Source organism: Wallemia mellicola (genome assembly GCF_000263375.1).
Source record: "Wallemia mellicola CBS 633.66 unplaced genomic scaffold WALSEscaffold_1, whole genome shotgun sequence".
Taxonomy (NCBI): Eukaryota; Fungi; Basidiomycota; class Wallemiomycetes; order Wallemiales; family Wallemiaceae; genus Wallemia; species Wallemia mellicola.
This window is the reverse complement of record NW_006531958.1, coordinates 585,105-597,951: the sequence shown is the minus strand read 5'-3', so window position 1 is coordinate 597,951 and position 12,847 is coordinate 585,105. Positions and strand designations below refer to the sequence as shown.

Here is a 12,847-nt window from a genome sequence, read left to right as displayed (position 1 = left end):
AATCTGTATTTATATATAAATTAATTCTATGCATATTTCAATAATTAGATAAATCCATTCCAAGTTTTAACGTTTCAACTGAGTGATTTATGCACCATTCACTTATTTCTAACTCCCTTTCCTTTAAGTTATTTAAATCGATATGATTAAGGTACCATTTTATCCCGTTTGCTAGATTTGAAATTGGTGCTGCTTTTATCATTATACCTTCGATTATACTTTTATCACCTTTTTTACTATCTAGATTGAGCGTTGGAGATGAAGAATATGTTGAAAGAAAGAGATATACGAAAAACTTGTTAAAAAAGTCTTTGGCTTTCGGAGACAAAGTTGGAAATATCACAGGTTTAAAGATAGATAATGGTACTGATGACTTCGCGACCCACCATGCAAGACCTTTAGCTAGATTATCAATGCGACTACTACGAACGTTTGATCCATCCCCACTACTAGTGCTATTTTTAAGGATCTCTGACCCTCCAACACTTGACTCTCCCAATTCTCTTAAGAAATCCCATATCGCATATTGCAATGTAATTCTAGTTGAATGTGATTGTCTTAAAAGATGTGATGCCACTAGAGTGTAATATGGATTGTAGCGTTTTTCCTTCAAATTTATTGTTAGATCACTTCATAATGTTAACTGATGTCTAAAGCTTACATTTCCACCACAATGTAAAATAACTCTTATAATTTCTCGCTGTTGTACTTCCGTAAGGCCTAGATTAGACAATCGGTCGCAAGCGTCAATATAATCCTTGAATTATGATTAGTTTAACGAAGATACGTCGAACTATAACCTACCTCACTACTCATCAAAATAATGAAGATATTCCGCCTTACATCTGTATTCATACCCTGCCTTTTAGCTAATTTAATCAAGACATCATCGTCTGCTTTCTTATTCTTTGAAAATTCGTCTTTCTTATCAACTAGAGGATTGCCACTCCAGGCCGAACCGACTAACCACCATTTACCTTTAGAATCTGCTTGGCGAAGATCATCAAGGCTAACCGTTAAGGCTTCGGTTGAAGCAACACCAGGTCTCTTCTCAAGGTTCTTAAGATACTTTTTTATTCTATCCCTGGATTCTATCCCATTTGAAGTTCCACTCAAAGCTTTTGTTTTATTATTTTTCAAATTGTTCAAACATTCCAACATGAATTTGAATCTTGAGCTCAATTCGTCTTTTTCAATGTGTTCTACTTTATTTTGAATAGCTAAAACTATTTCTTTCAATGAACCTGGATCATCATGCCTTAATTGTTGCCCAGCACTTCTCGTAATCCGGAGAACAGCATCAATTTGAGCTTCATTGAGTTTATCAGTAGATATCAAAGATTTTATCAAATCATATATCAATGAAACCGAGATGCTACCCAGATTATAAAGTTCTGATAATAAACTTATTAAATTGAGATTAGATCTAACTTCATCTTCAGATACTTGATATAAGGGCTTTTCATCCAACTTTTTTATAATAGTTTGAGTTATATATGCCATGAATTCTATTCCTACTAGTCTATGAAGAGATCCGGTAAATCCTGCATATAAGATGACGAAACTATCCAACATATTATCTCTTGAACCGATGGTTGACAAGATTAAATCTGTAATTGAAGTAGTAACGTCATGCCTCGGTTTATTTCTATAGAGTTCTTGTAATTGACCAAGGATTGTCTCTATGTTTGCTTCTGAGAGTCTGTTTAATGAACCTTTGACCACTTTATTAATCTTGTGCATGTCTTCAGATTTTTGCACATTCGAAGACGATCTTTGTTGTAATTCATGTTCCTTGGCTGCTCTTACTGCCGGTGGGACATATTTGACTGGTTCTTTTGTTTCTTGTGCTTCTTGTGCTTTTTGGGTTGCAGTGGATAGATCTTTTGAATAGTCTTCAGGTGATTTGTGATGTATAGGTCCATTATCATTATCATCAGCACTATCGCTACGACCATCGTCATCATCATCATCGATTGAAGTGGCCATATTATCATCGAAATCATCATCATTGTGCATCATATCGACGTCTTCTTGATCAGAATCAGAGCCGGAATCAAGGATCCTTCCTTCTATATCATTAACATCGTCTAATAAATCATCCAAGTCATCCCTTAAATCGTCAGATTTCTTGTTATTGAGCTGATATTCCAACCAAGCAATCTCATCATCTTCCGGATCACCTTTCTGTTTCTTGTGAGGTTCTATAAGGTTTTCAATAGCTTTTAACTTGCTATCCTTATTATTCGTATTTTCTGGTTTTTGATAAGGCTTTTCACGACCTTGAGTGCGAGCATCATTTGGATCTAGAGCCTTCTTTTGTGTAGGTTGTGATTGTTTACTCTTATCTTTCTTAAATTGACGCTCTTCTTTACGTGTGTCTCTTCTTGATTTAAACTTACGAACTGGTGTGTTTTTACCATCTAGTAGAAATTTGTAAGTGAAATAAACCATAATAAGATCTACTAACACTTATCGTCAATTTCATTTATTAGTGCACTAGGTAGCTTTGTTGTCGAATGAGATTTTTTAGATTTGCTTATCGCCATATCAACGTTGAGTTTGAACAGTGAGCAGCTGGTAAATTTATGTTAAAAACATTTTACAGGCTTTCAAGGCAAGCTTATAAAGTACCCTCACAACCTGCAATGCAAGGTCCAGTACATAGCGCTATAGAAGAAAAATTAAACGAGCAATTAAAGCCTCAAAGTCTTGAAATAAGAAATGATAGTAGTTTACACGCCCATCATCATGCTATGGTAATACAAGGTGGTGGCAATGGCGAGACTCGTGAGTCTATAACTCCTCTAGACCCGTTGCACTGCTTACTAACTCGCTCAGATTTTGCAGTAACAGCTATTAGTGATCACTTTAAAGGTATGCTTCAGATACAGAGGCATAGATTTGTCAACCGTTTACTAAATCATGAGTTCGAGCATAACGGTTTACATGCCCTTTCTTTAAGATTGTACACTCCAGAAGAAGCTGAAAGGATAAAAAAATGAATTAATTTATTAGATTATTAATGTATGCTGCTAATATGCCCTATCTATTCCTAATTGCGCTTCATAACGCTTTATAGATGGTTCATCGTAGTAGCATTTTAACTATAGACCATTAAACCAGTGATATCGTCATTAGCTTTTCAGCTTTTATCAGATTCACAAAATGATGGTCATTGATTGAAGAAAAAGAAAAGATTAAATTAGTGAGATCATACGTGAAAATATTCATCAAGTGAGAACTCCAAAAGAATATAAAAAAATATCTATCAAATATTGTTTAATGAAAGAGAGGTATAACAAAGAAATTAGTCGTCCGTTAGACGTAACTTTTAAGTGTTATTAGACTGTCATCATCGTAATCAAATGCCTCAGGTATTCTCATTTAGGCGGTTGCGCGCTTAATCATCTGTTAATAGCAAAATTAATATTATTTTCCTTTCTCCAAAATTGTACTTACCTCTCTCGCCCATTTCGCTGTTCTTCTAATAGATTCAGTACCACCTCTCGTTCTACTCAACTTCAAAATTTCTGCAACCCATGGTTGTAAGAAGAAATCTTTAGCTTCTCCACGTGGGTAGGCATCAGCTAAATCCCCTAACAAACCAACAGCTGATGCTATAGTGGCTTGAGTGTGTTCAGTGTCACTTGCACAGATCTGTATAAAGTTGAAGATTGAAGGTAAGTAAGGTAATAGAAGATTGCTCTTGTCTGCGACCTTTAATCCGCTGACTATACCAACGTATGCCTCTAAAATACTTTCTCTTAATGTTGCAACGTAATCAATTAAATCATAATTGTTTGGATCTGGCATCATTGAACCAGCTTGTTGGAGAACTTGCATTGTGACAGGTAAATATGGTTCAAATTGACCACCGATGGCTAAGCCGATATCACCAAATGCAGATAAAATTGGTGGTTTAACTGATCTATGTAATTGTGATGCAGCTAAGTTTTCCAATAAAACATTCATAAAGTTATTGCAGTAAGCCGTTGATTGCTCACCTAATGCACGACAAATGTCACCAATTAAACCGACACTTATTGAACATAATTGATATTCTTCATGTGATTTAAGTGCTTGATATAAGAATGGCATAAACGCTTCTAAGTAAGGTAAAAAGTCAACTTCTAATGCAGTAGTGATTGCACCAATAGCTAAGAAGGCATCTTCAAGTACAGTTGAATGTTTACCTGATGATGATATCAAACTAAGTAAAATAGTCATAATTCTATCTGCTAATGGTTTGATCTCCTTGTTAAGTCTACGAATAACTGAGGTAATAGCAGAACATAAGTTAGATTGTAATTCATTCCAGTTTGCTCTATCATCTGTACCGAGTAATTGATTTTGCATAGATAATAATTGTTCCATACGTTCAAGTAAGGCTACTGTAACTTGACTAATTGTTTGAAGTGAATCTTCAGGTGATTGAGTGATAAATGTTGAAATTGCTTCATATGACGATGTGCGTGAATTGTTGTCGTTTGTAGGTCTATCACTAACTTGCATAAGAGTAGACAGGATGCCTTCATAATATGGTGATAATGGCGATGATTGGGTTTTTCCATCGGCATCTTCGATACCTTGTAATTGATCTGCAAGGTTCATTAATGACCAACAACAGTTACCAATGATTCTTGGATTATCTTGTAATCCTGCTACTAAAGCTAACACTAAATCGTGGAGGTGGACATCCAATTTAATACAATCGATGAGAACGTCAGAAATCCTACCGAGAGTCCATGCTGTTGTATCTTTTACGTGAATTGAAGGATCTCTAATCATTTCAATTAAAGTTGGAAGGGCTTGTGATACTAATGGAGCAAGAACTCTTGAATCTGGACCATCTAAAATAGAACCAAACGCCATAACTGCCGCTTCCCTAGCTTGCCAATCGGTTGAACGGATGTTAGATTCAACGAATGGTACGATTGGTTGAACAATATCATCAGTAACAGTTTGTGCCAATAAACTTAAGCAAGTACCAGCTGACATGGATACATTCCATTCGTCATCAGTAGCATCTTCATCTTGTTGGGTGAGTAATTTGAGTAAAACAGGTAAAATTTCTGGTAAAGCAACTTTTGCAAAGTTTTTTGATTCTCTTTCTACTGGTTCACCAAACTCAGCAGCTTCTTGAGCTTCCAAAGCTAGCTCGATTTCTTCGTCACAAACTGTTGACCAAAATTCAATAGCTTGAAGAGCTACACCTTCTTCAGGGTTTTGCATACCCAAAACAGTTAAACCAAAGAGAGCTCTTTCCATGTAGAAACCCATCTTTGAGTAGTAGAGGTTCATGATTCTAACTAAACATTTAAAAGCACCAATTTTAACATCAGTTGAAGATGATTGTGTAGCTTCACAGATGACTTGCATAATATAATTTCTTTCCCCTTCACGTTCAAAGTTTTCCTTCACGAAATCTAGTGAGTTGTTTAAAGCGTTGATAGCAGCATTTTGTACATCAGTTGAAGGTTCCTCCTTACGTGCACCTTGAACGACGGCTGTAAGGATCTCATTTGAACGAGTTGCTAATGTTTCAGCAGGCTAAAATGATGGTTAAAGAAAGGAGAAGAACAATTTTCATTTGAGACTTACGACAGATTCGCAAACGAAGCCAATGGCGACTAGGGTTGTCATACGCTTAGCTTCGTCTGATGCGTCAGTTACATTGCTGAGAAGCGTTGGTACAAGCTCTGGCCATTGATCATGTGGAAGTTCAATTGCAGCGACAGCAGAAACGACTTGAGCGGCGGCAGCACCGATAGCCTTAGTGGAGAGAGCCGCTAAGACAATTTGCTTTATTTGGGTTCTGTGTCCGGGGTCCAAAGCTAACCACCTCTGGGCTTGCTCAAAAGCACGACCAGAGTCTCTAGCGACGAGAGAGTTCTTGATAGCTAAACCAGCTGCTTGTCTAACGAAAGGTTGTTGTTGCTCGTTTGCGAGCTCGTTTGAGAGCGTAAATATGTATGAAGGGTAGTCCTGGCTAGCAGCCTGTTCAAGCTGCTCAGAAGCCGTAGCTCGAGTTTGTTGCTCTATAAAAAAATAAGACATGTAAACCACGGTTTGTCGACTCACCTGGTGAAAGAGAAGCAGATAAGAGCGCGGCTACGTCCATGTGTCTTCGTGGTTGCTAAGAGAAGAATCAAAGTTGGGAACGCGAGTCAAAAAACTAATCCACGGTGTAAAATATGATATTGGCGTATAAATAAATAGTTTTATTCTATTGAATATCTGCTCCCTTTATTAATCAACTCCTCTGCCATTCCTGACAGCTGAGATAGATAGCTAGCAAATATCGGAGATGGTGAGAGATGAGTGTACAAAGATCTATCTAACTAACTAAAATGCATTTATAAATCTAGTTTATTGACAGAAACAACCTTGATCACGAACAACGATCTCAACTAGCTGAGATGTCCCGTGCAGTGCCAATACGCCCACCAGACGAGGTTTCACAGCCTTCAACACCTAAATCTCAGACTGCTATACCGATAAAGGCATCCACTCCTGCCTTCGTACCTTCAGCAGCAGCTTTAGCAGCAACACAATCTCCATCTAAAACTGCTAGTCCATCGGGATTTGCAGCTACAGCACCAGTATTTGTACCAAAATCTGCGTTCGAAACTGAAGATCAGCAGCAGCTAGAACAACAAGAACAACAACAAGAGCAAGAGCAGCGCCAACAACAAGAACAACAACAATGGGATTGGTCTGGCGTTGAGACCGAACTAGACAACATTTACGACAATTTCCCAAGGTCTACGTTCCCTAGGCAGCAACTGCAATACCACTTGTATGTTCCACCACCGCCGTACAAGACGATGAACAACGTAAACCTCGCTTCTTTCTTCATACCATCAGATCTACACAAGGATATCACAGAGAAGCACGAAAATCAGCTTAGAGCACCTCCTCCAGGTCTCCGTTTACCTGAACGACTTCACGTTTATAGAGAGCTATACCCTCTCGATGACGGTACTGGTCCAGCTTTGGGCCTCGCCGGCTTAACTACATATGCCTACAGGGCAACAAGCGAAAGAGATGGTAGCAGGTTTTGCCTAAGACGCGTAGAAGGTTTTAGATTGACGTCTCAGGAACCGCTGAGTGCAATAGACAGATGGAAGCGCCTCAAACATCCAAATATCGTACCAATCGCTGAGGCTTTCTCAACTAGAGCTTTCAATGATTCGTCTCTTATCTTGTCATACGCTTACTACCCAAATTCGCATACTTTAGCAAACTTGCATTCACCAAATCCATTGAATCCTTCACCACCGCCACTTTCCGAGAAGCAAATGTGGACTTACTTGCTTCAAATAGTTTCAGCTCTGATGTACGTTCATAATCAAGGTCTTGCAGTCAGATGTTTGCATCCCTCAAGAATTTTGGTTTCATCAAAGAATAGGATAAGGCTCAATTGTCTAGGTGCCTTAGATATTTTAGCTTATGACGATTTCGCTAATGTAAATCTACAACAACAAGAGGATCTCGTTAGTGTTGGTACTCTGTTATTAAGTTTAGCTTTGGGTAACAGCAAGGCTGTGACTTCAAATCCAACTAAAGCAATTGAATACTTTTCTAGACAATATGGCCCTGACCTTCAGAGAATTGTCTTATGGTTATTGGGTAACAGAAGTCCATTAAAAACAGCTGAGGAACTATGGAGTATGATAACCAAGATAAATCCCGGAATAGTTGCTGAAGTGATTGATTCATCCCTTACCGCTAATGATAGGCTTGATAATGAGTTATCAAAAGAGGTTGAAAACGGCAGACTTGTTAGATTATTATGCAAGTTCAATTTTATTAATGAAAGAGCAGAGTAAGTATCTAGCAATTTAAAATATGTTTAAACTTATAAACTATGCAGGTTTGATTTTGATCCTCGTTGGTCGGAGACTGGTGATAGGTACATTATAAAACTCTTTCGTGATTATGTCTTCCATCAAGTTGACGAGAATGGTAAACCAGTACTTGACATGTCGCACGTATTAGTTTGCTTAAACAAGCTCGACGCTGGTGTTGATGAGAGTATCATGTTGATCTCACGCGATGAGCAATCTTGCTTGGTTGTCTCATATAAGGAAGTAAAGCAATGTGTAGAATCGGCATTCAGGTGAGTAAATTGATAAACTCGTTAAACTTCTAAACGAAACTTAAGCGACTTAAAACGTTAAAACGTTCATAAACATGTAAATTTGAAGAAATGCACGCATTAATTCGTAATTAATTACATTAAATAAGTTTATTGAGCAGCATCAAAACGCTGACCTGCTTCTTCAAGGTTCATAACATTCCAAATAGCGTTAAGATAGTCTGGCTTGACATTCTTGTATTGGAGGTAGAAAGCGTGCTCCCAAATGTCAATACCGAGTAATGGTACGAGGTGAGTGAGAGGATCTTGGTTGGCTGTGGTAGCGATTTCAAGTCTCTTTGCTTCCTTGTTGTATCCTAACCATCCCCAGCCAGAACCCTGGATACCAGCAGTAGCTGTGTTGAGCTTAGTCTTGAGAGTGTCAAAAGAGCCAAAGTCTTTGTTGATTTGGTCTGCTAAAGCTCCAGTTGGCTTAGTTTTTCCAGATTCTGGTGTGAGATTTTTCCAGAAGAGTGTGTGGTTGATATGGCCACCACCGTTGAACTTGAGAGCTGGTTGGAGAGCAATCAATGATTTAACATCGTTAGCTGATTGGGCCTTGACGTAAGATTCCTCGGCAGCGTTGAGACCATTGACGTAAGTAGCGTGATGCTTTGAATGGTGTGTGGTCATCTAATATACGTCAGACTTATTATTTAAATTGGGGTAGACTCACAATATCCTCATTAATGTATGGCTCAAGCGCATTATAGGCGTATGGGAGAGGTGGAAGGGTGTGCTTCAAGCGAAGTGAGGATGCTGTAAATTGACGTGCTTGTGTAGGTAATTGTCTAATAAAGAACATTCTTTAGCTCAAGTTAGAATTACTTATTTATCGTCGCTTATGTAAACCTACGTGATCGTTTGGATGGAAGGAATTGGGGCAAGGATAACATGATGTAAAGTACGGGTGAAAGGTTTAATAATCAAATTAATAAAACGTTTTAGTCAATTGAATCAACGAAGTCAGCGAATGTGTCATAAATTCCATATAGATCCTTAACCTTGTCTTCGTCACCTCGGCGATATTTTCCAGTACGTACTGTATGGTGTGAAAAATTTGCGATATAATAAAATGAAACCTACCTAAAACTTTCCTCAATGGCAAAGAAGTACCAAGGTCTGATAGTGCGTCATCACCAATGATAGCAACATCTTTCCAATCAGATTCACGTAAATTTAAACTTTTAAGACAACTTATAAAGAATTCATCTGATGGTTTACCGCAAATGATGGCTTTCTTATCTGTAACGTATTCTAAAGCCTTGACAAAACCACCGGGACCGAGACTAAGTTGATTGTCTTTGTCTGCGAAGTATTTGCTAGCATGAGTTGCTATTAATTGTGAGCCTGGCTGATTTAGTATTCTGAATGCATTATTAAGATTGGGATAATTCAACGATTCAGCTGATAAACCAATCAAAACTGAATCATAATCAGTTTTGTCACTTGAGTAATCCTTAAAATCATCTTTTGCAGAGTTTGATAATAAAAGTAAAGGGTTTAAATTTGAATGTGTAACGTAGCTCTTAGATGAAGAAATTGCTGTTATGACGTGATTTGGATTCAAATCAATTCCATCTAATTTAGTAGATAAATCACTTATTACTTTATTATGAGATTCCTTTGAAGCGTTTGAGCATATACGAAATGGAATGCCTTTTAGTTTCAGTTTGTTGATAGCGTTTATAGTAGATCTAGCTACACCATTAGATGTAACTAGTGTACCACTTATATCAATTAAAATTCCTTTTATTTATTTAATTTTTTATTTCTCGTACTTTAAATCTCACCTTTCATCTCCTCCTAATCAATTGATAACGACCGTCAAATATAATGGAGGATACTAAACCGTATACGGACTATAAATTGGTATCTTCATCATCTAACGGTTATGCATTCAATGTTATGCGCTTAAATTCTAATAGTTCCGTCGATCCTGCCAACTTTAGTCGTCCTGTCAAGTTGAATAGGAAAGATCCTAATCATTTACTTAGACCGGTACCTGATATCGATCCAAACACTGGAAAAGTTAAGCTAGATGAACAGGATAGGCCAATCTTGATTGATCCACAAACTAATCAAGTTATACCACCAATCAATGACAAAAATAAAAGATTTTTCAAGAGAAAGACAAAGCAAGTCTTTATGGCAGATGAGGACGCTATGCAACTTAGAAGAACTGAAAGATTGCCTTGGATTTTGGAGGATAGTGATGGTTCACAAAAGTGGCATGGTCAGTTAGATGGTAAACCATCCGATCAAAGTTATATTATGCTCGTCTTTAATGAGAATCATGGTTTAGATTTTAAAGTTCAGCCGACAAACCGTTTTTACAAGTTTAATCAGCAGCCAAAATACGATACTTTATCTATGGAGGAGGCAGATCAAGCCTATTCAAAAGGTGTCGATGATGTCTGGTTTATGCGTAATCGATCTAGACCAGTTGCAAGTACATCTAACCAATCTGATCCCGAAATTGATAACAAGCAATCTATTCATCAAAGATTAGAAGGTATGATGAACCAACAACCTGCTCAGTCTAGACAAGCGAACAGGCGCATGCAGGTTGATAGAGGTGCAGTAAAAGAAGAAACTTTTGATGGTTTATTCGATGAAATGGAGTATGATGAAGAATTCCAAGATGACGATGAACAAGTTATCCAAGATAATCAGGATGATGATGAACTCAAGGAGTTAGAGGACAGAATAAAGAAGGAAATGCATCAAGCCAACATCGGCCATGTTGAACAAACAACAAATCTTGACGACTTTGAGGAAGATATTAAGCCATTCAAGCAAAAGAGTACCTCAGAGAAAGAGATGAAGAAGTTCTTGCGTAGATACGATAAATCTAACGCGGACGCCTATGAATCTGACAATTCTGATGTGAGAAATCTTGCATATCTTTTGAATTTCTCTGACATTATCAGGACGATGACGATGAGGAAGAAGAAGAGCGTAAAAAACAAGAGCAAGATCGTGAGCAGCAAAGACGTGAACGTGAGAAGAAAGAACAACAGGATAAGGATCAAGCTACCAACTTGGCCAAATCGATAAAGAGGGAGCAATCACCTGCATCTCTCGCAGCTCATGAAGTAGCAAGACGGGCTACTAGTCCTTACGCCAAGCAACGCTCATCAAGTCCATCCACGAAACGTAGCAGAACAGATTTAGAAGATAAACCTGACAACAAGAAGCTCAAGGTGAAGAGAGAGTCGTCTTCACCTTCTGCCACACCACCGAATTCTGCAGATGGGCAAGTCTTACAAGATGATGAAATTATTGCATTCTTGCGCGGTAAATCTGTTACCACTAATGAGCTCATCCAACACTTCAAAAAACGCTTCAAAGCTCAGCCAAAGAACAGAGAAACAATTGGTGGTGTGCTCAAAAAGGTGGCTTCCAGAACACCAGATGGAAAGTTACAATTGAAAGAGGGTTTATAATGTTTGAAACTAGATGGTAAAATGTTATTAGTGAAATACATATAGTTTGCTGCGATCATGAAAGCCATACGAGTGTGCATTTTATGACCAGCATGTAAAATTCATAAATCTTCCCTCTCTGTGAAGTGTTTAAAGTTAAAGGTTATAAGTACATGAGGTATATTTAAACATAATAGCTGTCTATTCATAATCAACAGGTACTGTTAGCTGTCTTACATGACGTCGCATAAAACCCAGGTTATTATGTCATTGATTCAGTGAGAATATGGTAGCAAATCTATGAAGAAACCATTGAGTGTATTCTTCTAGTCATAAAATTACTGTATTATTTGAAATCGCCCCTCAAGTTACTTCATAATGATGGATAACATAATTTTTCTTTTGTCATTCTAGAAGACAACACAAAGAAAAGGAAGTATCTGCAAGGTGAGTAGCAAGATTTAATTTTTTAGTGCAAAGCCAGCTCCATCATGTCATCAGTGAAGCTGATAGAAGCCTAGCTACTCCTAAACTCTCAACGTCATTGTGGAACCACTCCATAAAGCGCTCGTAAACTTGGACTTCTCTCTTTAACACTTAACATCAACATAACCAAAATGTCAGGAGGTCCAAAACAAGCAACTTTCGGTGGATCAGAACCAAGAGCAGCTAACGAAGTTGAGAAGCAAGCTCAAGATATCCAGCGCCAAAATGAGACCAACAAGGGCGGTGCTGCTGGACGTGAAGGCGTCGCATCCACAAACCCATCAGACTACGATCGTAGAGGCGGTTCAGGTGGTGGAAGTCTGAATGGTGAGTTTATTACGTCACTTCAGAATGATTAACTAAGTATGCCCTCAGACCCAAAGATTTAAGCTATTGAGCCATTGTATGAATCTGATGATAAATTGTTATATATGCATTGATTACAATAAAAATACTCTTGATGTTCTACGTTGATGTCAAAAAGACTGAAAGTCGGTGATTACAGTCTACCAAGTCGCGATAGCGTACCTACTGAGCCAATTTCTGAGCCAATAAAGAAGAAGAGAAATCAGAAGACTTTACTTGGGAATACGTGCACTGATGGTTGGCCGGATCACTTCATTGAGCTAGATAAGATATACAAAGTAGGCGGGTAACTCGTAAAAAAATAAAACCGTCTGAATAAGCATCAGGCAGTGAACACAGTACTCGCTTTCTGCTCGACTCAGTCAGCAATCGCAGCCACTTTTGACCAGATTCTTACGTCAATTCAAGGTCTCCTTAAGAGGTA

At 38.0% G+C, this 12,847-nt stretch overlaps 8 protein-coding genes across 8 annotated transcripts; 4 read left to right on the top strand and 4 right to left on the bottom strand.

The window, feature by feature from the left end:
• Window positions 1-37: 37 nt before the first annotated feature.
• On the bottom strand, window positions 38-1,989 carry Sgd1p (ARM repeat-containing protein; the record flags this gene model as incomplete). Its single annotated transcript, XM_006955595.1, has 3 exons — window positions 38-607; window positions 662-757; window positions 805-1,989. The coding sequence occupies 3 exons, from the start codon at window positions 1,987-1,989 to the stop codon at window positions 38-40; spliced, it is 1,851 nt and encodes a 616-aa protein (XP_006955657.1).
• A 609-nt stretch (window positions 1,990-2,598) lies between these two features.
• Window positions 2,599-3,168, top strand: WALSEDRAFT_30883 (bola-like protein). Its single transcript, XM_006955918.1, has 2 exons — window positions 2,599-2,790; window positions 2,842-3,168. The coding sequence occupies exons 1-2, from the start codon at window positions 2,649-2,651 to the stop codon at window positions 3,003-3,005; spliced, it is 306 nt and encodes a 101-aa protein (XP_006955980.1). The 5' UTR covers window positions 2,599-2,648; the 3' UTR covers window positions 3,006-3,168.
• Window positions 3,169-3,387: 219 nt separating this feature from the next.
• Window positions 3,388-6,124, bottom strand: WALSEDRAFT_26858 (ARM repeat-containing protein; the record flags this gene model as incomplete). Its single annotated transcript, XM_006955917.1, has 4 exons — window positions 3,388-3,411; window positions 3,463-5,553; window positions 5,605-6,041; window positions 6,085-6,124. 4 exons carry the CDS (start codon window positions 6,122-6,124, stop codon window positions 3,388-3,390), a joined length of 2,592 nt encoding a protein of 863 aa, XP_006955979.1.
• A 706-nt stretch (window positions 6,125-6,830) lies between these two features.
• Window positions 6,831-8,129, top strand: WALSEDRAFT_14124 (hypothetical protein; the record flags this gene model as incomplete). The annotated part of the gene is made up of 2 exons (XM_006955598.1): window positions 6,831-7,831; window positions 7,880-8,129. 2 exons carry the CDS (start codon window positions 6,831-6,833, stop codon window positions 8,127-8,129), a joined length of 1,251 nt encoding a protein of 416 aa, XP_006955660.1.
• A 56-nt stretch (window positions 8,130-8,185) lies between these two features.
• On the bottom strand, window positions 8,186-9,051 carry WALSEDRAFT_42318 (manganese and iron superoxide dismutase). Its single transcript, XM_006955916.1, has 2 exons — window positions 8,820-9,051; window positions 8,186-8,776 (listed from the first exon to the last, which is right to left on the bottom strand). Exons 1-2 carry the CDS (start codon window positions 8,946-8,948, stop codon window positions 8,255-8,257), a joined length of 651 nt encoding a protein of 216 aa, XP_006955978.1. The 5' UTR covers window positions 8,949-9,051; the 3' UTR covers window positions 8,186-8,254.
• On the bottom strand, window positions 9,026-9,968 carry WALSEDRAFT_67005 (HAD-like protein). The gene is made up of 3 exons (XM_006955915.1): window positions 9,937-9,968; window positions 9,230-9,892; window positions 9,026-9,185 (listed from the first exon to the last, which is right to left on the bottom strand). The coding sequence occupies exons 1-3, from the start codon at window positions 9,941-9,943 to the stop codon at window positions 9,088-9,090; spliced, it is 768 nt and encodes a 255-aa protein (XP_006955977.1). The 5' UTR covers window positions 9,944-9,968; the 3' UTR covers window positions 9,026-9,087.
• Window positions 9,969-9,984: 16 nt separating this feature from the next.
• On the top strand, window positions 9,985-12,509 carry WALSEDRAFT_59119 (Rap30/74 interaction domain-containing protein). The gene is made up of 3 exons (XM_006955914.1): window positions 9,985-11,032; window positions 11,077-12,384; window positions 12,433-12,509. The coding sequence occupies exons 1-2, from the start codon at window positions 10,052-10,054 to the stop codon at window positions 11,590-11,592; spliced, it is 1,497 nt and encodes a 498-aa protein (XP_006955976.1). The 5' UTR covers window positions 9,985-10,051; the 3' UTR covers window positions 11,593-12,384; window positions 12,433-12,509.
• WALSEDRAFT_30880 (hypothetical protein) lies at window positions 11,715-12,509 on the top strand. The gene is made up of 2 exons (XM_006955913.1): window positions 11,715-12,384; window positions 12,433-12,509. Exons 1-2 carry the CDS (start codon window positions 12,189-12,191, stop codon window positions 12,444-12,446), a joined length of 210 nt encoding a protein of 69 aa, XP_006955975.1. The 5' UTR covers window positions 11,715-12,188; the 3' UTR covers window positions 12,447-12,509.
• Window positions 12,510-12,847: the final 338 nt, after the last annotated feature.